The sequence below is a fragment of the Megalops cyprinoides genome, chromosome 21 (genome assembly GCF_013368585.1).
Source record: "Megalops cyprinoides isolate fMegCyp1 chromosome 21, fMegCyp1.pri, whole genome shotgun sequence".
Classification (NCBI taxonomy): domain Eukaryota; kingdom Metazoa; phylum Chordata; class Actinopteri; order Elopiformes; family Megalopidae; genus Megalops; species Megalops cyprinoides.
The window spans coordinates 8,866,286-8,891,249 of record NC_050603.1 but is presented as its reverse complement, the minus strand read 5'-3'; the positions used below and the strand labels follow the sequence as shown (position 1 = coordinate 8,891,249).

Genomic DNA, 24,964 nt, shown 5'->3' with positions numbered 1-24,964 from the left:
AATTACATAGGAATGATTCGATCATGAGCAACATGTTTGCATCATATTATAGTTTAATGCAAAATAGGCGGAGTGGGTTTTGTATCTTTAATTATTGATAAATATTGTTAAAGTATCCAGAGCATTCTAGCTTAAGTTTCAGCAATGAGCTACATCATTATGCCACTTTCAGTTTCTAAATATTGTTTATTGAGTTTTTATTGACATTTCAGGACAGTGCTCAAAACATAGATTTACAGCTTTTGCTTGAACAATACAGCAACAATCCTCACCCTTGGTAATGTGGTAAACATTCCCTTGTTTCTTTTTAAAAACTGACTCTTGGGAAGTATAGTAGTTTTCACATGCTTTATGAGGGGAACATTAGCCATACTGTAAGAGAACTAAATCTCAGATGAAGGCATGTGAGACCACAAATATGTACATATATTATTTAAGGACACTTTTGCAAAATATCTCCCCCCTGGACCTGGAAGTTGTCGTCCATTGAATTTAACATTTTAATTTTTTTTACTTGCAACATTTTTTTGTTTTGTAGAAAAATACATAAATGTTAAAATGTTATATGTGAATGACATAATAAGAAAAGAGTCATTTGAATCTGGGTCTTCACCTGCCACCAAAACTACAATGACACATTTCCTGGCCTACAATAAACCACAACGATTAAGCTAACCAATCTTAGAAAGACACTAAGCTTATTAATGAGTAGTTGAAAAGACACTTCTTGAAAAGATGTTATAGTCTACTAAGGCTGAAATCAACATGGTTACAAAGAAGAGCGCAGAACACATAGAAGCCTTAGCTTACCCTACTATTACCCAATGATAAAGAAATAACGTAATGATTACAAAAGCTTACAATGCCTTGTTGCACGTAATTCACTCATCTCATTTAAAAACATGAATAAAACATAAAATATATTCTGGTCGTACAGTAACACGTTCATGCTATAGCTATGTGTAATTTCCTCACATTTTCAGCTTTCATAATGCGGCCACATTCGACGCTGAACTGTTGACCGCCTCTCTAGCTTGTGTTGTGGAAGCAGAGGTCTTCTCCTGCCCCTCATCAGATTGGGCAGTCGGCCCCTCAACCTCCGCCAGGGCATTCCTGTACACTTCCGACAGACCCTGCTGGAAACGCCTCCGGAAGTCCAGGCCCATGAAGAAGTACAGCAGTGGGTTGATGCAGCTGTTGAAGTAGGCGATCCCCTTGGACAGCGGCAGGCCTATCTTCACCACCTGGCTCTTGCTGTTCACCATCTTGACCAGCAGGAGGCAGTGGTAGGGCGCCCAGCAGAGGAAGAAGGCGCAGACCAGGGAGGCCAGGATTTTGAGGGGCTTCCTCTTCCGTGTCAGCCTGGTGCGGCGTATGCCCATGGCGGCCAAGGTGTAGCAGCACAAGATGACCAGGAAGGGGAGGAGAAACCCGCACAGGAAGCGCAAGATATAGAGGGCCAGCGAGCTAGAGATGTCCCCCTCTCTGTCCTTCACCTCCATGGAGCACTTGGTCAGGTTGTTTTTGCTGGTGTATGTCTGGCGGAAGGCAAAGTAGGGGGAGCTCAGGGTGACGGAGGCCACCCACACACCGACGCTGACCAGGCGGGCCGCCCCCAGCGTGCGGCGCTGTTTGGTCAGCACGGGCCGCCACACACAGAGCGCCCGGTCCACGCTGATGACGCTGAGGAGGAATACGCTGCAGAACATGTTGGCGTACTTGAAGAAGCCGTTGAACTTGCACAGGAAGATGCCGAAGGGCCAGTAGCTGAAGAACAGCTTCTTGGCCAGCGAGACCACGCGGGTCAGGCAGAAGATCAGGTCGGCCACCGCCAGGTTGACCAGCCACACGCTGGTAACGGTGGATGGCAGGCGGAAACCCGCTACCCAGATGACCACTGAGTTGCCGGTGATGCCCAGGATAATGGTCAGGGTGTAGAGGACAATCAGCACTTTGTCCATGACGATTTCTAAGGTGTCAATGGTAGATTTTCCTTCCTGGTATTCAGGGAAAGGCAATGGTGGGAGCGTGCTGGTGGCCATTTCTCTCTGGATAGAGAAAGAGAGATGGAGTGAGAGAGAGGTAATGCAAAAGGTTTCATTTTTACCAACATCAGCATACTAATTATACCCATTACTCATTATTTTTATTAATTTTATACTTATATTAGCATTATAAATATACAGTTCTAGGGTTTTCTATTTTTAATTTGGAGTGGTAAAATTTAGCAAACACAAGCTGAGAAAGCCTTGAAGAACAGGGAAGAAAGTGGTTACATACGTCTGTCCTTCAGGATGGGTCAGTCAGGAATTTGAACCTATTCTGTTGTGATCCCAAGTCACACTGACTGTGTGGGCTAGGGCTAATGTGTGTATGTGCCTGTGTGTGTGTGTGTGTGTGTGTGTGTGTGCATGTGAGTGTGCCAGGGCAGTACTGTAGTATTACAAAAAGAGGTGTAAACACCAAGGTGAAATTCTCTTCTTGTAAATTGTAAATGAGGCTAGAGTGACACAACCTACACAGCATGTGAAACTTTAGCTGTTAGTACCCATAAAATTCAAATGTTACGCAATGACAAACACACTGAGCTTCTTTGTTTCAGTTTGCATTGGTCAGCTGAGACTACTAAACTGTTTCTTGCGGGAGATAAGGTGTAGTTAATCAAGCTTCCAAACTTCAAAGCTTTGGTGTATACTTCAAAGAAATTGGAACAACAACATTTTTGTTTGTGATCAATGTCTGTCATCCCAAGTTTATGAAATCCTGAACACAACTAACCACCTGTACTAATTATTACAGATAACCTGATTTTTGGCTTTCTCTAGAAAATGCCACACATTTCCATCAATTCATGTCATTCAGTGTTGCTAAGTCATGCCCCCATCTATAAAAAATAGTTATTTTATACTTCATTATACAATGACATTCTAGAGTTGTGTGTACTCCACATTATGATAGAAACCAATGTGTCAAATTTATCACATGGACATGTTATCAAATTATGGAGGATTCAGTGTTCTGTACAAATTTAATAAAATGAGTCTGACATGATCACCATCTGTATCATTGCATATGACAGACATGCGTATGCGTAATGCATAATTCTGTTGGTAACAAATTCGGTAATTCCGGGTTGATTGACTATAATAGTCAGATTTTTCCTGACTGATGGAACTGTTACTGGCCTATGCATCTGGTCACTTCTGTAGATGAAGAGTTTAACTAGAATTTTATAAAAAGAATAAAATTGCATCCTTACCTTTGCATTTAGACCAATGGACGTCCGTTTGTATGGAGCAGAAACTTCATTAGTATAGCCACTTCAAAGCTCTGTGTGTGTGTGTGTGTTTGTGTGTGTGTCTGCGTGAGTGTGTGTTTGTGTGTATGAGTGTGTGTGTGCATGCGCATATGTTTGCGCTCACATATGTGTTTGTGTGTGCGTATAAGATATACTGAACATCAAGATAAACTTACCATTCAATTTGTAATGAATGAATTTTAAGGAAATACATGGATCATGGATATTGATCAAACATTTTTGTGGCCATTTTGGTGTGTGTATAGTGTATATAGTATGTGTATGTGTGAGTGTTCAAGAGCCAGTGGCTAATGGCAGAGATGTGTCAGTGAGTCTCCTGCAGTGCCTCTAACAAAGTATTTCCACGTATCACTCAATGCTTTGTGTTTAGCAAGTGAAAAAAACATCCTCTCCAGACCACACGACAGGAAACCACATAGCTCTGTACAGCATATGCGGTGAGAGAAAAAAAAAAAAAAAAAATCAGGCTTAGCTCTGAGCATCATACAGGATAACTAATTAATGAGAGAGCTTTGACATGAAGCACCGGATAGAGTATGTTTTCCAGAGGGAACGAACCAGTAAACCCAGATCCAATAAGACCAACACTGGACTTGTTCTGGAACGCTCTCCTCTGAGTATTTCCTGACCCCTCTGAAAGGCCAGCACAAATACTTTGGAACGGAATTCAAGTAAATGGCTGTGAATAAATATGTCCATTGGGTCACTGAATAATTCCAGAGAATCTCTGTTGGCTAGAGGGGGGGGGGGGGGGGGGTTGCTGGTGGCTGACTGTGAGCATGGTGTTCACATCCAACAATGGCCGGGAAAAGATTGTGGGGGGTCTTCCTTCCCAACAGCACAAAGCTCTGAGTTCTCTTTGGTAATGTTACTGCTGAGAGGATGTCATAGAATTTTGTCAATTTAATTTAATCTGGTGCCATCATGTGGACATAAATGTCAACTGCGCCAACTGATATCTCGGTAAGAACCTTTTCTTTGATATTATGGCCTAAACATACTGTATATCACCTCCTTGCAAAAGATGTAAGAAATTAATTCATGTGCATATTAATTATATGTTATCCACTTCTGTATTGAACTACAGTTCCAAACATCCAAAGATGCAGAGAGAAACTGGGACAAAGGTACACAGTTCAGAACTATGTAATTCTTTGATAAAAAAAGCCACTGTAAAACCCCAAAAATGGTGGCATTTCAGTCAAATCATGCCGTGTGCACAAGTTTTTCTGGTGTATACACCTGCACAATCATGTTTCAGCCCAGCATTAAAATAAATGCAAGACTGATGACCCACCTCTTCAGGCTACACTTCAACCGAAGGGTGATCTTTCATTCCCCTTATCCGTGAATATATATGTGGAACTGTACTTCAGGGTTACGTGTATTTAAACAATTACGTGAAATTATTTATGTGGTGGTTTACCCCAGGATATGTGTAATTATTAATGTGGAAATTTTCTTCAGGGTTTGCCTTAGCATTGTATTTGGAATGCTATAATCTGACTGTCATTTATATTGCATTGCACATACGCATAGATCTAGGTATGATCAGCACGTTGGGTGTTCATATGTGTCTCATGCCTATGCCATTTTAGATGCTCAAATTAGGTAGTTTTTAAAGCACTATATCCTATGCAGGACTGTTAAAGTTCAGAGATTTTTACATGCTAATTAGGACTTTCCCATTAGGACTTTCCTAATGGGAAACAGAGGTAGACCGGTGACACAATTCATCTGGCAAATGGATCATGTGTTAACAGTCAAAATTACATGGCAGTAAAAAGTCTTAAACTTGGTTTCATCCAACTTTGTTTTATGGGTGATAAGAAATTGATAATCACTTCTTTTATTCCATTAGCCAGGTGAAGTTTGAACAAGATAAACCTGGGCAAAGTATTCATTTTCATTATATTAATCAATGTAGAATTCATTGTCATTGTATTAATCAATGCAAAAATATTAATTTCAGTGATCAACACACAAACCATAATATTATATATTATAACCATAATATATCATCCAGGATATACATAATTCAGCATATCTGAATCTCTGAATTTAGCACAATTTCATTAAATCATGTTTTTCCCTCTCTCAGGTGCACCACACTTTGCACAGCTGTCTTCTCACACTGCTACAAAAGCTTTCAGTATAGCAAGTTGAATTCACCTGTTCAATTTACTAGTTATTGAGCTGACCTATTCATTTCAGAGGGAACAGCAGTGAATTAGCTTTCACCCGAAAGGTGCTCTGACAAAAGAGGCAACACCTGGCGCCCCTGTGACACTCACTGAAGAAAAAGCTCAAAAAGTTCACAGGCCACACCCCCTACTCTCCAATTGGCTCAAATGTTAAAGGCCATATGACAATGGCTGTATAAAGCTGTACACAGAATCAGTAGATAGGCTCCTGTAAAACAGACAAGGCAGATGATCTAATCAGTTTAAGCTGGCCTTGACTGAAGTGGCTTAAAGGAAAATCTGTGTGATTCATACCAAAATGGATCTCATTTCCACTTGGAACATTTTGTTTGTTCAAGCCTACTGGTATTTTGCAAAGGGCAGGCTATTGTTACACAATGTTCGCAGTTGCGGTGATTACTGTGGTAAGAGTGTTAATTCATACAATGCTATGAAACAGAGCAGAAGTAATTTTCCATCTGTGATCGTAGGCACATTCGATTACATTACATTCATATAGCAGACGCTCTTATCCAGAGTGACTTCCAGCACAGCAGATTATAAGGGTATCCATTCAAGTTGATTGAGCAACGGTGTCAGACCAGGCTAACAACACTACCAGACCAATGAGGGTGAGCATTATGCTTTCCAGCCTTACCGTAAGTTAACTTGCGCAACCTGACTAGACAAGGGAAGTCAAGTATACTACCATATATCAGTCACCAGATCACAGATTCCAAAACACAACTATAAGGTACAGAAAGTAACGTAAGTAAAGTCTTTCATAATTCCAAGATTATATGAGATGACATTGTTTTAATCATGTGACATTTGAATTATTTTTCAGAGAGCATTTTCACATTAGATGTTGATGTCTGATAACCCTACCCAGTACAATTGTTTGAAACTGGTTAAGGAATTAGATTACACGTAAAACTTGAGGACAAGTATTCTTTTGAAGCCTTTGATGACATGCCATTGTCATGATGGGGGGGTGAGATAAATCTTCTCAGGTTTTAAGTCAAACACTTCATTGGAAGCGGTCTGATATTAATAGATAAGTCGTGTCAGTATATGGAGAAACCTACAATGTGCACAAAAGCTGTTTGAACTCACCCACTCATTAGGTTGTTGCTATGCAAAACATCCTTGTGTCATTCCTCCCAACATGTATAAGACAGGAGCTCACAATGGTAACCACACACAGACTCAGACACAGACTTGACAAACTGCTAACAGGTAGGTGCTATTTCTTCAAACGCAGCACAGTAGTATCAGTAGTAATGGGCAGATATAATCCTTCAGGAGAACAAAGTGAAGGGCACATGGTCCTCCATGTGTTTCTGTATGGAATAAATACAATAGAAAAACAAATTAAGTAACAAAAGGTTGTGAAAGTGAGGAGACAAAAACTATTCAGTAAATAGAATCAGAAATCAAAACTGTGTTGAATTTTGCTCTGCTAATAGCCAGCTAATCCATTTTACATACATAGTTTACACCATGTCCAATTCATTTTGTGCATTTTGTATGGCATTGATTGAACATCAATTAAAAGTGAGATTCACTAAACTGTAACTGTTCCTACTGTCAAACCTCAATGCCTGTGAATGCATAATTTAATTCAGTCTTTTTCAAAGCACATTTATTTGTAACATAGATTTTTCATGAGGTCACCTTTTTCATTCGCCAGTACCTTTTCTGTTCAGCTATGTCTACAAGTCAAAAGTTTAGACACTTTTCTTTTTTTTTTTTTTTAGCATTTTCCACATTTTAAAATAATAATAAAGACATCAAAACTGTGAAATAACACAAATGGAAACGAATTCAATGCAATGACCAAAAAAGTGTTATAAACATATCAAAACTGTCTTTTATCTTAAATTCTTTAAAAGTAAAAACTGACTCTACTTGCTTTTCCTTTGCTGTGTTCTGAATCAATTTTTGCCAATTTAATTTTATAATTAAATTTTAATTAATCACAAGAACAGATTAGGGAAGGTTCAGCCAATGCTGCAGCTGATGAACTTCCAGAACTGAGAGGATGAACCACCTGTGGAAGGTCCAGCAGCTGTCGCTCGTTGTCCTCTTGCTGTGGAGTTTTTCAGGTACGCCAGCCATTTTGTATTTTTTGCCACTTATTCTGACCTAAAGAATTAAAGGCTGTATGTCACAACTTTAAAACTGTTACATGTATAATGTGTTAAAAAAAAACTGCAAATGTGCAGTTGTGACTTAATTACACACAGGAATTGACATTCTCATCAGTAGTTAGCACGCTTTGCTTTTCTTACCACCTTCTCTATGCACGTTTCAGATGCACAACGAGTCACAAAAGTGACACCGAAGACAGGGAGCACAAATGGAGCAACAAGACTAACAATTGAAGGAGAAGGTATGGGTTATGGAAGTGCAATTAAAAATTCCATCTGTCTGGTTGTCTATCTAAACGCATATTACGATGTTTTAAAGGATTCGCCCAGGAAAACCAGTTCAACCTCAACCCCGACAGCAAGGACTTTGGTAACAGCGTCTATCTGGTGTCCGACACCAGATCCATTCCCTGTGATGTGGAAAGGGACTCCACCCACGGCAACCAGATCATGTGCTACACCAGGTAACTCTTTACCCTGTACAACAGCCATTTTTTTATTCACAAATCTGAAAAGCAGCATACTCATTTCCCATTTGGAGAGATGAATCTTTCCACTAGTGTTCATATGTGCTCTTTGTGATCATGTGATCTCATACCGGCAGACCTATGCCCATTGATGACTATGTGGTTCGAGTCAGCGTGGATGGGGTGCCCATTCCCGAAAGTAGCATCTGTAATGGAGATTACAAACCTTACTGGTGCAGCTTCTATGTGAGTCAACATCATCTGTGTTTCTGACACTGTTGCATCACCCTGATCATCCTGACTTTTAGATGAAGTCACCGTCTCATTTATTTTTAACTTGTGGGATTGTGTAAGATCAGTGTAGTATCTAATGGTTGCTGTGCACTAATGTGTGATGTTGTGCTGTCTGGATTTTACGGTAAATGTAATGACCTCTGATCTTCCCCATCATACAAATGTTTTTGTTATCAAACTACAAACAACATTTAAAAGGCACAGGTTTATATTTATTCATTTGGCAGACACTTTTATCCAAAGCAACTTACATAGGTTACAGTTCTTTATAATGTTATCTATTTATACAGCTGGATATTTGCTGAGGCAACTGTGGGTTAACCTTGCCCAAGGGTACAGCAGCAGTGTCCCAGCAGGGTTTGAACCAGCAACCTTTCAGTTATAAGTCCTGCTCCTTAACCACTATGCTACACTGCCACTAGGTTCATGCTAACAATGCAAGATGCAAGATGTTGCAATGTGTTAATGACTAATTGAGGAAATTTGAATGTTAAAAAAATATTCTCCTTGTGTTAATAATGATCTTCTGGGTTTCTTGGTCAATTTCTCCACAGCCTCGGAACTATCGCACTCCCACAATCACCAGTATTGAACCCACCTCTGGTTTACCAGGTATGACTGTTTGAAGACATGGTTCAATAATGGCATTTTTAAATGGAAAATCATGTCATTTTGTATTAACTTTTTTTGAAATGAATGATCTATTGACAGGGCTTGTTAACACTTCTTGGGATCTGCTAACCTGAAAAGTCTGACCGTTACTGCCATTTTAAACCCCACAGGCACACTGATCACAATGCGTGGCCGCATCTTCACTGATGTGTATGGGAGCAATACCGCCACGAGCTCCAATGGTCTGGATGTCAGGGTTCTGAGGTACGACATGTTTGCATCCGTGGTATGCATGACCATGACTGAACTGCTGTCCTCAGGGGCTCCCAGTCTAACAGGCTGGTTTAAGGTAGACTTCATCTAGCCTCTCAGGACCCTGTGAAGGACAAGGTCATTACCAAACACTGTATCACTGGGGGTCTTAGCACTCTTAAACTAAACTCATAAACAGGAGAAACAGTTTTTTTTTTTAATATCTTTAATATCTGAAATAATTTTGTTATTTTAATCTACTAAAGTGAATGACCTCTTTTGTAGTATGAATAAGTTGATTCAGATGGTGTACAAAGTGTTCTAATTTTTAAATGTCTTTTTAAACTGCAGATCTTACATTGGGGGAATGCCATGTGAACTGCTGAAGCCTAACTCTGATGAGCTGTAAGCCTGTCCTGCAGATGAACTCTCGCCTTAAATAGCAGTCATTTTACAATGCTGTAGTATTATGAACCATATGTGATTTTTGTACCAATTCTTTTTAGATATGGTCTCACTTTAGACAGCGAGTATAGCCAGTGGGGAACCCTGACCTGCAAAATGACTGGAACATATGTTGGTAAGAATTTGTATTTTATTTCTCACTCTCACTTTGCCGCACAGATCATGAGTATGTTGTTTGTTTGTGTTATGTATGCAGTTTCAACACTATTGATCAGTATTGATCACTATTAATCAGTTTTACTGTACTGTATCAAGTAAAAGTACTTGTTGGAATGGAATGTGTAATATTTTGTTTTTTATCAGGGCACCACAATCTAAGTTACATTCTGGACAGCTACTATGGAAGGTGGGTGTATTATTGGGCATTTATCATTTTTCATATGTTTTTAGATTTTTTTTAATTTTTTATTTTTTTACAGTACATGACTGAATGTGTATTTTTTGTTGTAGGAGTTCACCAGATCTGTCAGTGTTTTCTGTGTCGTCTTTGAACAAGTTGGCAATGTTTCAGAGTTATGCAGGTACAGTACATGAGAGAGTAATATTAATAATACACAAGCAATTTAAGCTTTGTTCATGAAAGAAAATTAAACTTATTTCAGTTTAACTTTGCCTTTTGTCTTTATTTCAGTGGTCAACAGAGTCTCTCCTTCTATGGGAAGCTTACAAGGTGGAACAATACTGACTATTGAGGGACGCTACTTTGACCAAACAGATCAACCAGCGGTTGTTTTAGTTGGAGGTAACAGGAACAGATAATAAGCTCACAATGGATTCTTTGGCTGACAGCAGCTTAACTGTCAAACAGTTAACTGTCAAACAGTTAAAACATACACTATTGTTGGCATTGCGTCACTTCCTGCCTTTCTGCGGTTGTGTTCATTTGTGGTAGTTTCGGAATTCTTGCAACATTAACAGCGAGTGCATCCACAGCATCAAGAACATTCTACTTGTTTTTCATGCCTCTAAACAGAAGCAGTCATGGTAATCCTCTCTCTTGGAATGTAATGGAGAAAGCTGAGGTTCTAACCAAATGAACCCATGGCATTTAAGAACAAAAGGCCCAGCTATTTTAGAAATGTTTGAAAGGGCAGAGGACCACACGCAAGCAGTTGTACCTTTAGAATTGGTCTCTTGGGAAAGATATGTCTTCAGTACAGACCGTCTTATTTGAGAACAATGAAATTAGTTATCGGGATATTCCACTGTGACTATTTGATTTCAACCTTTATAGTGGACTGGTATAAAATAAATCACAATAAACCATTGAGTAACATGCTAATTAAAAATTTGTTATTCTAATTGTTATTCAAATAACCAGTTTGAGTTTCATTTATTATTTTTATCATTTTTAATATACAGTGGAAATCAGTGCAATTTATGATCCTTCTTATTTGTAAAATAGGGGTGGTGACAATTTTGTTTAAATTAAATGTCAACAGAAACAAATAGGTTGTTTCATTCAACAGTGCTAGAAAAATCAAATAAACCGCTTAAATTAATCAATGGATACCTTGCATAAACATGTCATAGAAATTATTTAAATTCTTTCCAAAAGTCAGCTTTTCATGGTTAATTCTTTTGTTTCTATTTTTAAAGGCCGTGATTGTGAAATTCTGAGCTTATCTGATGGAAGAATCACCTGTAGGGTCCCTGCGTTCCAGATGAGCAACATGACAGTCTTTCCAGGTGAGATAGCTAGCTATTATATGTCACACCTGTCTGGCAGTTTTAGTGAATGCTTTATGATTTTTTTCTGTTATTTTAGCTTCTGTGCCTCTCAAAACATCAAAGAGTCTGAGGCATTTTTGGCATACCCTGTAGAAAATGCGCTTGAACACAAAGATGGAGCGAGTGTTGCAACCAGCGCTATCTTTGCAATAGACCCTGAACACTGATGGTATGATCAGGTTGAGGAATGCATAAGTGTGAGTTTGCGTCATGGGTTGGATTACCGATTGTCAAAGCAGAGCAGCATATTATGATTGATGAATACATTCCTTGAGACAGAACGTAGAAAAAAGTGACTAAAATGACACAAAATGTCCAAATGTATTTTGAAATGACATTGCATTACATTCATATAGCAAATAAACAGCAAGTACTAAAAGTAGCAGGTGTTAGGGTGCAAGGATCGAAGTGGAACTGAAAAGCACCCTGAAGAGGTGGGTCTGAAGTCTGCATTGGAAGATGGCCATTGATTCTGCTGTCCTGACCCCCACGGGGGAGTCAGTTTGCTCCTTGCCTTATGATTTAGTGAGAATCCAAACAAAGTGCACAACACCATCATTTTCAATATTTCATTTTCACTCTGATGTAATTAAATTAGAAATGAATGGGTAGTTAATTTTATATGCCCAGCGATAAGTCAGCATTTTAACACTCTCGATATGAGACCTCAGAACCTGGACTGATTAACTCAATCATATTAATTCATATTTTTACAAGGATATAATAATGTTGTCATAATTTATTGAAACTATAAAAAATTCATTTTCAAAAAATTCAAATGAATCGTGGCGGGTTTTATGCTACCATGGCAGCAGGAATACTGAATTCAACAAACATGGATGGTATAACCATTTCTAATCAGTGAATTACTCAGCTAAACTTATCATTATGGGAATGTGACATCACCAGGAAATCATTAAATGCTATATGTTAGCAAGGCTATTAAAATTCATTATACCCAAGAGGTAAAACATAAATCAGTGGGTGGTTAGGATGGAAAATCATTGCGTAAACCATGCATATTGCGCAATATGTTATTGTAATAGTAAATAACAGATAAAGACATTTAAGATTCATGCTGTCTCAGAGCAGCCGTGATTGCAGTGTTACGATGCTATCCAAGTGTGTGACTTGGGCACGTAGGTGGCCGAGGCCTGAAGATGGAAACATGGAATGACAGCATACCCAATCAACTGGACCAAGCGCTGAACTACAATGAGAACAGAACTGGGTACTCGGTGGATTGGGTGGACTCCCTGTTCCACACCTGGCCTGTGGAGCTGGACTACTTTGTCGGTCGATTAAGTGGCTTCCTAGTCCTCCCAGAAACTGACAACTATACCTTCTACATCAGAGGGGATGACTACTTTGCACTCTATTTTAGCCATACCGGCCTCCCCCAGGACAAGGTATATAACAACTTATTTATTCATGCATTGCAAAGTTTATACTGAAGGTCACTTTGTTTTCTGATCACTGAGTCTTTGTAAATTTTAAGCAATTACTTATATTAGTAATTAACATGAGTTAGAATGCACTGATAAACAGCAGATGGTGTTATAAGGGTATTAACGGATTATAAAAAGGAAAAAAAGATGGTAATTGCTATATTTTTCATATTTTTTCATTTTATATATGTATGTATGTGTGTGTGTGTGTGTGTGTGTGTGTGTATTATTTGAACAACAAATGTTTCATGTTTTAAATACCTGTTTTTTTTTCCTGTTTTTCTGTTAGGTGAAGATAGCCTACCGGAATTTCTATTCTCCCAGCTTTTACCAAGTCAGCTCGCAGAAATCTAATACCATGAAACTGGAAAAAGGAAAGCCGTGAGTAGTTTACTACCATTGTCAAAATATTTTATCACTAGCATATATTCCCATTATGTATATTATTACAGTGTATTCACATTGTAATTAAAAGTGGTAGAATGTAATTTACTTAAGGTCACAGACTGACTACCATTTTTTTACCAGGTACTACATAGAGGTTTTGATGCAAGACTTCCGTATAGGTGGTTTTGTAGATGTTGGCTTCTTTAAAGAGAAGAGCCCTTTCACAGAACAGCAATCCCCAGAGGCTGTCAATGAAGTGCAGGTCATCAGGGCCGTCTATGATGTACTGGATGAAAGACAGGTTGGTAAAAAAAAAAAAAAAAAACCTGCATCACAATAGAATTTTTATTGCTCTTGTTTTGGGGTGTTCGAGTGGTAGCAGTAGCACTAGCACTATTGGCACAAATGAGGACATTAAGGGACAGAAACCCTTTTGTGAAACAATTCTGAGGCCTTTGTGCGCCCGTTGTAAGATGACACGCATATTCTCCTTTGATTTTTTCCTGGGCTTGTGAAGAAATTATTGCAGGCACAGAAAAAAGCAGAAATAACTATGCGAGATTCCAAGATCATTTCATTAACCCTTTTTTTTATACTTTATTATTTGTTCTTCTCTATCTTAATTGTGATATTCACACTCTCTCCAGGTGATTAGCTTTGAGAACTGGGCCACCACAGTGCCTGTGAGGGAAATACAGAAGGTGACTGTTACCAGCGGCTGTTTTGACCTGGGCAACTGTGACTACACCTTCTACAGCCTCATCTACAGCTCCCAGAGAACAGGTGAGAAAGGGGGTTCATGCTATTAAGTAAGGCCCATTCACATTTGTAAACATAAGTACTCACATTTGCCAGCATTTGCTCCACTCCAGTCCTTCCTTTCTCAGGCTCAAAAAGATTTAAAATACTTAAACTAAACTATAATTTTTATTTTTAATGGATTAAAAAAAAAAATAATGATAGATCATTTTGATTGTGTGTTGGCATCTCTCGTGTTTTAGGTTGCCACTAATACCACCCAGTTATAGAAACTTCTATTGTGCTAGTTATATTATTTACATATTACTCTGAACCGCCATTGTATGAGAGTGAGTTTCAAGTGTCGCATAAGAGTCAGGGTTATTTTTTAAAGATACACTTTTACTGCACATAATACATGTTGTTTGCGGTGTATGTTTTACAGGACCAATCTCAGTCAGCGCCTCAGCACAGGAAATAGAGACTGCCTTGAATTCTCTGTGGTCAATTAAACCAGACACAGTTCGTGTGACAAAAGCTGACATCGACGGAGGATCAGAGTACACTGTTACATTCGAATCCAGAAGAGGTATTACTGAATGCACATTTCTGAGGGGAGGGGATGCATCAGATCAAGTGAATTGAACAAAAAAAAAAAATCATCCCAGCAGCACTGTGCTGTGAAACACATAGATTTCACTTTGTAAGCATTATTATTTCATTTATACGGATGGGGAGGCAAGGTGCTGTAGTAGTAATGAGTTGGGCTCATAATCACAAGGTTGCCAGTTCAATTTCCCTACTGGAGTACTGCTGTTGTACCCTTGGGCAAGGTACTTAAGTTGCAATTGTCTCAGTAAATATCCAGCTGTATAAATGGGTAACATATAAAATTGCAACCTGTAAGTTGCTCTGGATCAGAGTATCTGCTAAATGACAATAATTACAATAATTACAAAAATAAAATAGAAGTACAGTCCAGTCATTCACTGATTCATAATGATCTTGTTTTAATAAGAAACATCTGTAGTTTAATAAGAGCACGTGTTTGTAAAGCATTCACACATAACGGACAGACTTTGCTGTTGGTTGTAGGTGACTTCCGGAGCTTTGGCTACGAGACCGCAGAGGCTGATGTGAATATCACAGTCACTGAGCAGACTAAAGGAAGACCCAGCCTGGAAACATTCACGCTGGAGTGGGGCGGAATCGCATCCAGGCCCATCGACTTCAACGCATCCGAGTCCCAGGTCTGTCACTTCTTTTATGCCGCTTTGCGGTGACTCTAGTAGTACTGTGACTCTACGCTGTACACTCTACACTAGTGACAAATAAATAAATTTAATGTAATGAGGAAATCGGTTCACCTCCCAAAACAGGTGCAGGCAGCCCTAATGGAAATGCTGAGTGCTGAGTGTCCCAGCGAGATCCAGGCCATGGAGAATAATGAAGTGAAATACTTCAGAGACTATGAAGAGGACCCCCTTTCAGTAAGTGTAGAATAACAGTTGATCAAGGAAGGCAGGACAAACACCTATACAGTTTATTTTGTGTTAATTTGAAAGTCGTATTGCTGAACGTCAGCAGCATAAGGGTGAGGCATAGGTATTCGTTTTTAACCTACAATGCCTGCACTTTGGAGCAACAGAAAAAATCATTGCGTAAAAATAATGGTTAGTAGACATTATATTTATTCATACATTATATTTAAGCAGCTGGGACAGTTTTCATAGTTTATATTGTAAAATTTATCCAGCACAACATTTTAAATTTGCAGGTATGAAACAGAATACAATGCAATGCCTACTGTGGATAGGCACAGATGACACAGTAAATGAACAAAAAAAAAACAATAGCTACAGCATTTGGTCATAGAATTCTTTTCCCGCAGGTTTTGGACAGTGGGAGAGGGACACGAGTATCAGACACCGATGCTTTCTGCGGGCGCTGGTCCCTCATGAACCCAGAGACCCTCTTCCTGTCCACTGACGCCAGGGCATCGGGGGACAGCTATGGAGCTCTGGCTCTCCAGCAGTACAGCATGGTGAGTGAGCCTCTTTAAGGCTGATATCCAGGGGAATGCCACCCATTAGCACAGCTCTGAATCTCGCCATAAACCGTGTGTCAGTTTAGTAAACAAGTCATCCATTAGATACTGACGAATGACAGGGAAGCTCACAAGGCAGGTAGTCACTAAGGTCAGAGTAACAACAGTATTTGATGTGCAAATATATGTACTGACATGTATTGATGTCCTGATGACAGAAAAACAGGATTTTAACAGAAAGGATACAGAATCTCATGTCACATGTATCGTATCAGTGGTAGCAATATGAGCGCTGATAGCCCATTAATGTTTTAAATATTATCATAGAAAGCATGAAGACCCCATCCTCCATAAATATGTTCATTTACAGCTCTGCTTCGCATACAAAGGATATCTACAAAATGGGATTGGAGTTAGATTTTCTTACCTAATGAGTCCAGGAGGTACATACACTGAACTACACAGGGTCCCAGTGCTGTTCACCAAGGGAAATGAGTAAGTTTTCAGAGTTCTGTTATTTGAACATAAAAAGTGTGTCTGTGTGAAGTACATAGAAGAATAAAACAGGATCTCATTTAAAATAATTTAATTACAGTTGGGGCTACACCTGTGTTGACCTGCTGACACCGCTGCAGTCAGCATATGCTGGAAGTGACTTCAAGCTCCTAGACCTCTACCTCTACAGAGAAACCCCAAGTCAGGATTTCTATGTGGATGTTGTTTATCTTGGGAGAAGAGCCACAACACTCAATGTCAACGGTAAACACAAGTTATTTCATTTAATTTTTAATTCTTAGCAGTCGTAATACTGACTCGAGATTTAGCAGCCTCACATCAAATAAACCTAGAAAGCTAGAATGGTTTTTATCATTCAGTATAAAATGTTTATAAAAATGACAAAATTTATAATTTCAGCCCCCGGCTGTGTGTGTGTTCATCATATATATGATCATCACATATTATAGACTTTTGTGCCTTATTGCATGCTACATGCACGTGATTATTTGACCTTAACACTCTTCTCTGGACAGCTGTTGTCCAGACACGGAAGCCCCCAGCTCTGGTAAGCTTGGGCCTCTTCGTTGAACAGATCTCAGTGCTGAAATCGCAAGGACCAGAGGCCTCCCGTGTCAGCTATGACATCACTGCCACGCCCTACAACTGCGGCCATGATTTCCCTCTGATGGCCATCAGGTTCCTACAGGTGAATTAAACACAAAAATGATTATGCCTCCGAATTCTAAACAGACAATTGGTATTGTCTCACAGTCTATGAAGCAGCTGGAATTACATGGATGTATGCATGCATGTATGTGTGTGTGTGTGTGTGTGTGTGTGTGTGTGTGTGTGTGTGTGTTATTGATCAAAGAGGATAATTAAGAGGGTCAAAGAGGTACCTGCAGTGGTGCTTACACAATGCACTCTTGCATCTGGCTTTATATTATTATATATTTGCAGATTAGGCTATGCAGTTTGGCCCTTTTGTGAAAGGTTTGCAATCTGCAGGTTTTACGCTAACTCCATTCTTCTCGTTGTCCTGCAGAAGGTGTCTAACAGCAGTGAGGACTTGGCAGTGTTTGGGGAGGGAGGTGCAGGTGTCACTGTGACCAGAGTTCAGAGAGCCAGTCCCCCGTTGTCTGGCACCTTTGATGTGGAGGTTTATGGCAAACGCATTGAAGGTAATTATGTCCGCAGGGATTTTTAGGTCACGAAAACAGGCACGCTCCATCCTGGACACTCTGACTCTGAATTTCTGTTGTTGAGGATATCTGTTTGAGCTTTTGTCGATGGCTCAGTTGCTCAACACCTGAAATGTTATTTTAACACCTCCATGCCACTTTAAAAGATTATAATATAAAATATATGGAACAAATAGGGAAGTGATTTATTTAAAAACTCTTTATCAGGGCAGTCTCCGTTTCTCTTTAGTCTGTGTTTATAAGGCATTTAACAGAATATCTATAGCAGGCATGTCAAACTGAATTCATAGATACTTGAAGCAATGTCTAGGTATAAATTAATGAATTGTTAATAAATGAAATTAATAATTAATTCAACATTGTTGCTACATGTATTGGAGTGAATGCTTCAGAGATCTGGGACTTTTTGTTTCACTTAACTGATGTTAACTCAACGACAGGCCTGCCAGTCAACATGTCAGCGGAAGACCTCCAGTACGCCTTGCAGGGGATCCCAGAGATGGGTCAGCTTCAAGTGACCCGCTCTGGAAGCTGCAAGGGCCACAACTGGAGAGTGAAGTATCTGTCCAACCCTGGGAGTCAGCCGGTCATTGAGGTGTGGTTTCAGCACTCTCTCAGGGGAAAGCATGCATCAGTCATGCTTAAAACTTGAATTTCAGCGTGTTTTTTTTTGTCTTTAAGTTAAGGCTGGGACAACATATGAAATTACCACTCATTATTGGCAGTGTTGCGTGATTGATCATCATGATATTTCATAATGTTGATCCTTTACAGATTGACTACCCATTTTCCTTTCACACTCATCACAATATGCACAGCCTAATCTCAGCTTTCAGTGATATGTAGTTCCTGGTAGTGATGATTCACTTGTGTGCTCGAAACAGACATGTCTTAAATTTACCCTTCATTTGTATCACTACTCTCACCCTCTTTTCATTTGTTCTTCTTAATTAACAAAAATTATTTCTATTGTTTTAATAATTCCATTAGAGTATGCAGCTATTTCCCTTTCTTTTAATGCTATCTTGTGGAGATGTTTTTTTTCTTCCTGCTGCAAAATGATGCAGTATTTGGACACATCCACGGATTATCTGACCATGTGGACAGGCATGCCTTTGTTTGCCATGCCTGAAACCAAGGCATAATGATGACGCAAAGATCAATTCATTTGCACAGGTTCTGTGTCTTAAACTCTCAGCAGAGTGTACTGATTTTCTGAACAGAGTTTCTTTGGTAGCCCTTGTTGTACTTCTCACTAAAAGCTTGTGCAGAATGCGGTTACAGGCCAATTTGTCTTTATGTTGAATTTGTGGTCCACGTAAGGGTTAAATTCATTTGAATTTATTGCATTCTGTTTTATCATTTAAATTCTCTAGTGTAAAGTGGAGAGGAACAGCACAGCTGTAGTTTTTGGTACTGAATGGTACATTTGTTCACAAAGAAAAACAGGATAATTTCTGTTTTGAGCTCACAAGCCAGCACTGTAAAAAAAACATGCTTTCAACAAAATGAGGTCTTGGTTCAAAGAAAAGAATGTGGATGAACTTCTGTTCCTATACAGAAATAATCAAGGCTTGCGTAAGCCCACCTTTGAAGTTGATAATGAACATTTTAACATGTCACGTGCATCTGTTGTGTTTCACCATCTGATTTTCTTGTTCACATGAACTCAGAATATGCCTGTAACTGGTTTTATATTCAGACTGTAAGATAAGCATTAAGCACAAGATATTTAATATTTAATATTTACGTTTTAACTTTGATGAAAAATTACCACTATTTAATTGATTGGAATATTCCCATAAATTATACTTCTTTTCCTATCTAATTGAGTCATGAGGTAATCGCTGCCATTCATTGTATGTTTTCTGAAGCAAATATGTAAACAGATTAAAGAGATAAGTCCAACTCTGTCATAGAGTTAACCTGATCTAGTCCATCTTGTTTGAATGCTCTACTTTGTTATTGGACCTAAATGTCCCAATATCATTCCTCCTAAACCAGATCAACAGCTCCTCTGTTGTGGGGGTGAACCCGCGAATGAGAGTCAACGTTCAGATACAGGGAGGGCTGTTCAAAAGCAAGCTCCTGGGGGATTTCCTGCGCGTGCCTGCATCCAAACCACAGGTATACAAATGGTACCTAACTACCTGTCTCGTGCAGAAAGCTTCGCATGTTGGTGTAATGGTAGCAGGTATCTCTGTACAATTCTTGGCTGTGTGCCCGTGGAATATTAAGCATGGTGTACTGAAGATTCAGCTGGCTTTTGTCACTGGTTTTGTTGTTCTCTTATCATGTCATGTCTGCTGTGTGGTGGAATGCTATGTACAAAATGCCTTGCCTAAGGGATTAGAATTGCAATGTTGTGTGACAGTGGATGAGTCACAGAAGCTAGTCTATCTTGTATTTATGTAGGTGTGTGAAAGAACAGTCTGTTTTCTGTGTACCTGCATCATCCTACAATACAGTGACACATTCCTGACTTGCACACCATGGCATCCACAAGATGGCTGATTTAGAAGGCCTTTACTACAGTGCATATAGTAAGCAAGCCTTTCTGTGACATGCTTCCAGGTTGAGGTTTTAATCAATGGCATCCCATCTAAATGCGAAGGAGACTGTGGATTCGAATGGAGTGCAGCCAAGACCCCAACCATCACAGGGATCAGCCCCTCACAAGGTCATCATTGCTGATTTAACCCTTTCCTGTCAGCTTGACTTAATCAGGCACTGTCCCAACTGTTGGGTTTCCACTGCTGAGAGTAATAAGTGAAAAAGTATTCCATTTTTCGAAAACTTTTTTATTTTACCTACATATTTTTTTTTTTGAAAGCTTACTTATTTTACAATTTTGTAAAAGTGTCTGTTATTGGTTCTTGTGTCTTTCAGGATCATACGCTCTGGGCACCATTTTAACCATCACGGGGACTGGTTTTGCCAGTGTTAACGCCACGGTTTTAGTCGGAGGTGTGAAGTGCTCAGTCCTGGAGCTGCATAGTAAGTTAACACACAAAGACTGTCCCTCCCTGCTGAGCAAGAGAAAGAAGGAAGATGGAGTCAGCAGCTATCTATGTGCAGCAGTATAGTGTAGTGGTACGGAGCAGGACTCATAACTGAAAGTTTGCAAGTTCGATTCCCAGCTGCAGCACTGCTGTTGTATCCTTGGGCAAAGTACTTAACCCAGAACTGCCTCAGTAAACATTCAGCAGTATAAATAGATAACATGTAAAAATTGTAGCCTATGTAAGTCGCTCTGGATAAGAGTATCTGCCTAATGTAATGCAATGTAATGCAATGTAATGTAATGTGTTTTCCAGGCTCCTCACTGACCTGCAGAGTTGGAAACGCGAGTGCTGGCACCCACCCGGTGACTCTGAGCTTCGATGGACTGGGTCTGGCACAACCCAGTGGAAATGCAGGGCTCAACTTCACAAACCAAATGGGAGTCTTCTCCATCTCGCCAACCTCGGGGAGCATCGCTGGTACGTCCACGGGAGGCTTTGATCCAGTGTCCATTTGCATGAAAGAAAACTAGACTCTGTGTCTAGTAGTGTAACTGTGATAATCTTGTAACTGTGATAACCTTGTAATGTAACAGTGATAATCTTGTAATGTAACTGTGATAACTTTGGAGATGTCTGCTATCATATCCCTGTGAACTAATGGCACTTGTGTGTCCGTTTGTTTAAAAGGAGGCAGTCTGCTAACAGTGCTTGGATATGGCTTCAGCAATCACACGACGGTAATGATCGGTACAGCGATGTGTGCCGTGGTCTCAGTGCATCTGGATGAACTGAGGTGCAGGACGCCACCGGTGAGTGTGACCTTACCCACACGGGAAGTGCTGCTACGGTGGAAGAACCGAAGTCCATCAGAGCTAGTGCATTCATACGTTTGCAATTACTCATGTAACTCGCTTTCAGGGAGAAGCAGGATCCTATGAGGTGACCTTAGGGAACCACATGTGGGAAATGAATGTGTCAGCAAGTGACTCCTTCACTTACGATGACGGTTTGACACCCTGGATTACGGATATGAGTCCATTGAGAACAACTGTGCTGGGTGAGTTGAAATTCATGAAGGGAAGCTGGTAATGCACCCTATCCATCATCCAAGCACTATCTACTGCATATACATTGCTATTGTGGTCACCATACTGTTTTTAATGATGACTGCAATAAACTGTACAACATCACATTACATTCATTTAGCAGACACTCTTATTCAGAGTCACTTCCAGCACAATAACAACAGACATTTTTATTTTGGGTAGTTAGCAGTACATAAAGATAGTTGTAGGGTCACTATTGCCCTGCACAGAAAATTTTTCAGTCTTCTCTTTTTCATCTATTGCTGTGCAGCCTTATATGATTGTATTTATTATCATTATATAAGCATTAGGGAGATCACATAAAACTATGTACGGTAAAACACCCAAACAACAACAAAAAAACAGAAGAAATAAAATCAACATTTTTGTTAATTGTTGTTAATCTGCTTTGGAGCATTTTCTAGAGCCATTGTTATACCATGCGTATGAGCAGCAGGTCTGTATTGCTATACCACGTTTCCTGGACTTAGATGTTTAATAGACAGTTACCAAGTCATTAGAATGCATTGGAAAAATACCTGCACTCACAGAACCAAGTTGAGCTGACAAACACCTTGTGTTAGGCACTTGTAATGGGCACTAATAGGTATGTACATAGTTACAGCTGTCAGACTGAGAAACTAGAACAATAAAATTTAAGTATTGGGTGTCTCTGCGTGTCCCCAAATAACAGTGCGGTGCTTTGGGAAGGAATTGCTGCCGTGGTTTTAAGTTGGCCCAATTGTCTTGCCTGTCTCTTTGAACATTTGGAACTCTCATGCACACCTCATTCTTTGCGTCATGCCAAACCAATGCAATGCCGAAGAGCAGGTTTTACAGTTCATCCAATCATTAGGCTATTGTAACATGAAGTCATTTGGAGCCATTATCAGATCAGCTGTGCCTGGGCTTGTCTTTCTGATACAGTTTAACTGTGGTGAAAGAAGTTATCACTGCTATTGCAAAACAGTAACAAAGATGTCAGTCACAAGGAAGGATCATGTTGCTCTAATTTCTCATCAGTCACGCACACTGAGGTGGAGGGGTATATCAGGCTACTGGGGCTTGAAATGAATGAACCTCATTGGGTCTGTCATTCCTTATTTTCCTGTGCTTCAGGACGCACAATTCTCACGATCCTTGGGGCCAACCTTCAAGATCAGGCCAATCAGACTTCGGTTTTCGTTGGTGAGGCAGAATGCAGGCTTGTGCAATGGTCATCCTACAACATCACCTGCCAGCTGCCAGCGCTTCCCCCAGCTTTGTATGACGTGCACGTGCAAGTAGGAAACTGGGGCTATGCCAAAACCAAGTAAGAAATCTACTGATGTTCGTGTTTATAACACACATCTGACATATTTCAGTCATTACATTACGTTACATTAAGTTACATTACTTTACATGCAGATGGTCTTATCCAGAGCAACTTCCAGTCATCATATGTGATTTAAAACAAAATGGCGAATGTCAGTTCACAAAACAATTTAAAAAAAGCATAAAAAGAGCCGTTTGTGTTATTTCAGTAATTTTCTTGATATTTAACTCTAAGGTCTAAGAAACAGGCTACTGTATTTATCTTTTATTTTGTACTCTATTTTAGCAGCAGCATGAATACCACGATAGAGTACATTCTCGAGGTGACAAGCATCTCACCGGTACAAGGGTCCCTCTATGGGGGCACAGAGGTGACAATCACTGGATCAGGGTTCAGCGCCAACATGGCTGACAACCAAGTCACAATGGGTAAGGGTAGCATGGCGTGCTTGACACCTGTCACACAGCACAAATCAGTTTGACCAGTTTGAAAAATCTCATCTTCTGATCTGTGTAAATGATACTTTTATGGCATGACAGAGTGGGCTCCAATGTATTTCACAGGAAGTACACTGTGCAGAGTCACCTACGCATCTGAGCACCAGCTAGAGTGTGTCACTGAGCCCGAAGAGCGGACCCACATGGTGACGAATCAAGGCTCCCACCCTGGTAGGTTTCCCCTCTTTCACCCTCTTACCTTGTTTGACCATGTGCCAATCAGACTGGCAGAACATGAAGGAGAAGAACAATGGAGATGCTAATTCCACACAGTGCTCAAAAGAGTGCGTGGACTGCTTCCATTATCCCTGAGGGTATAGACTGTGCTGGGTGTTTTTTTGTGGTTAAGAAACATGAGGATTATCACTCTAAAAATAAGCAATAGTTGACGTTAATTGCCACCCTTAAATATAGGCCTCTCTTTTTGCTATGACAACCGTGACAGCACAGACAATGCGGCCAAGCAGGAATTTTTCACTCACAGACATCAACCTGTGTTTCAGAATTTGGGGAGGGCTACGCCTGGAGCCCCTCCTCGTTGACGGTGTCAGTGGGGGACACGGTGACGTGGCGCTGGGAGGCCCCCTCCTTCATCCCGGGGCTGGGCTACAGAGTCTTCAGCGTCTCCACCCCCAGCAGCACCACCTACGACGGAGTGGCCTTCTCCAGCGGGGAGACCAAGACCGGGTCTGGTATGGACCCCGCGCCGTTACAGCACAGATGTTTGATGTGTCACATGGTTGATATGTCATCCAGTAAGCCATCCATGCAGTTGCTCAATGCAGCTTGGTTTCACAACATCACTAAATAAGTCACTTGCAGTATTTCAAAAATAAAAAAGTTACTGGAAAAGTGGGGATGGTGAAAGCCCCCTACATGAAGGTGGTTGTCAAGTTTCTCCCCAGGAACAATTTTGCAATTTAAGTGCCAGTTTGCTGAGTTTCTATGAAGTCATGCATGATGTAAATCCTTGTTGAAAACCAATAAATCCTGCTCAAAATTTCCTAGTTCCTCATCCCCCCATTATGCACTTAGCACCATATCATATACAGTGAACACGTTACATTAAAATACATAACATGAATAACTTCAGTTTAGTAATCTGCAGCAGCTTTGATCTGTCTCTTTGATCAATTTGATTATGCTCACCCGCTTACCTTATGTCCACATTTTCCACATGCGTTGGCGTCACAAACAAGTACTTTCAATCATCACTTTATGAAACATCTCTTACACAACGCCTTTTTGTCACTATGCAAAAATACC

The 24,964-nt window shown here is 40.0% G+C and overlaps 2 protein-coding genes across 2 annotated transcripts in view; one reads left to right on the top strand and one right to left on the bottom strand.

The window, feature by feature from the left end:
- Window positions 1-935: 935 nt before the first annotated feature.
- On the bottom strand, window positions 936-3,389 carry LOC118769288 (chemokine-like receptor 1). The gene is made up of 2 exons (XM_036516336.1): window positions 3,260-3,389; window positions 936-2,048 (listed from the first exon to the last, which is right to left on the bottom strand). Exon 2 carries the CDS (start codon window positions 2,040-2,042, stop codon window positions 987-989), a length of 1,056 nt encoding a protein of 351 aa, XP_036372229.1. The 5' UTR covers window positions 2,043-2,048; window positions 3,260-3,389; the 3' UTR covers window positions 936-986.
- A 3,145-nt stretch (window positions 3,390-6,534) lies between these two features.
- Window positions 6,535-24,964, top strand: part of pkhd1l1.1 (PKHD1 like 1, tandem duplicate 1) — a 42,573-nt gene continuing 24,143 nt past the window's right edge. The window contains exons 1-36 of the mRNA XM_036555503.1: window positions 6,535-6,741; window positions 7,494-7,610; window positions 7,820-7,897; window positions 7,975-8,119; window positions 8,260-8,368; window positions 8,971-9,028; window positions 9,199-9,292; window positions 9,632-9,685; window positions 9,787-9,860; window positions 10,049-10,091; window positions 10,196-10,266; window positions 10,377-10,487; window positions 11,345-11,434; window positions 12,620-12,885; window positions 13,214-13,305; window positions 13,453-13,612; window positions 13,959-14,094; window positions 14,495-14,638; window positions 15,145-15,299; window positions 15,429-15,539; window positions 15,941-16,093; window positions 16,467-16,591; window positions 16,692-16,855; window positions 17,128-17,300; window positions 17,640-17,775; window positions 18,237-18,391; window positions 19,801-19,923; window positions 20,371-20,476; window positions 20,686-20,793; window positions 21,114-21,278; window positions 21,489-21,610; window positions 21,720-21,858; window positions 23,006-23,198; window positions 23,487-23,629; window positions 23,765-23,869; window positions 24,202-24,390. Of these exons, the coding sequence (XP_036411396.1) occupies window positions 7,547-7,610; window positions 7,820-7,897; window positions 7,975-8,119; window positions 8,260-8,368; window positions 8,971-9,028; window positions 9,199-9,292; window positions 9,632-9,685; window positions 9,787-9,860; window positions 10,049-10,091; window positions 10,196-10,266; window positions 10,377-10,487; window positions 11,345-11,434; window positions 12,620-12,885; window positions 13,214-13,305; window positions 13,453-13,612; window positions 13,959-14,094; window positions 14,495-14,638; window positions 15,145-15,299; window positions 15,429-15,539; window positions 15,941-16,093; window positions 16,467-16,591; window positions 16,692-16,855; window positions 17,128-17,300; window positions 17,640-17,775; window positions 18,237-18,391; window positions 19,801-19,923; window positions 20,371-20,476; window positions 20,686-20,793; window positions 21,114-21,278; window positions 21,489-21,610; window positions 21,720-21,858; window positions 23,006-23,198; window positions 23,487-23,629; window positions 23,765-23,869; window positions 24,202-24,390 (4,354 nt within the window). The 5' untranslated portion in view covers window positions 6,535-6,741; window positions 7,494-7,546. The remainder of the gene's footprint in view (window positions 6,742-7,493; window positions 7,611-7,819; window positions 7,898-7,974; window positions 8,120-8,259; window positions 8,369-8,970; window positions 9,029-9,198; window positions 9,293-9,631; window positions 9,686-9,786; window positions 9,861-10,048; window positions 10,092-10,195; window positions 10,267-10,376; window positions 10,488-11,344; window positions 11,435-12,619; window positions 12,886-13,213; window positions 13,306-13,452; window positions 13,613-13,958; window positions 14,095-14,494; window positions 14,639-15,144; window positions 15,300-15,428; window positions 15,540-15,940; window positions 16,094-16,466; window positions 16,592-16,691; window positions 16,856-17,127; window positions 17,301-17,639; window positions 17,776-18,236; window positions 18,392-19,800; window positions 19,924-20,370; window positions 20,477-20,685; window positions 20,794-21,113; window positions 21,279-21,488; window positions 21,611-21,719; window positions 21,859-23,005; window positions 23,199-23,486; window positions 23,630-23,764; window positions 23,870-24,201; window positions 24,391-24,964) is intronic.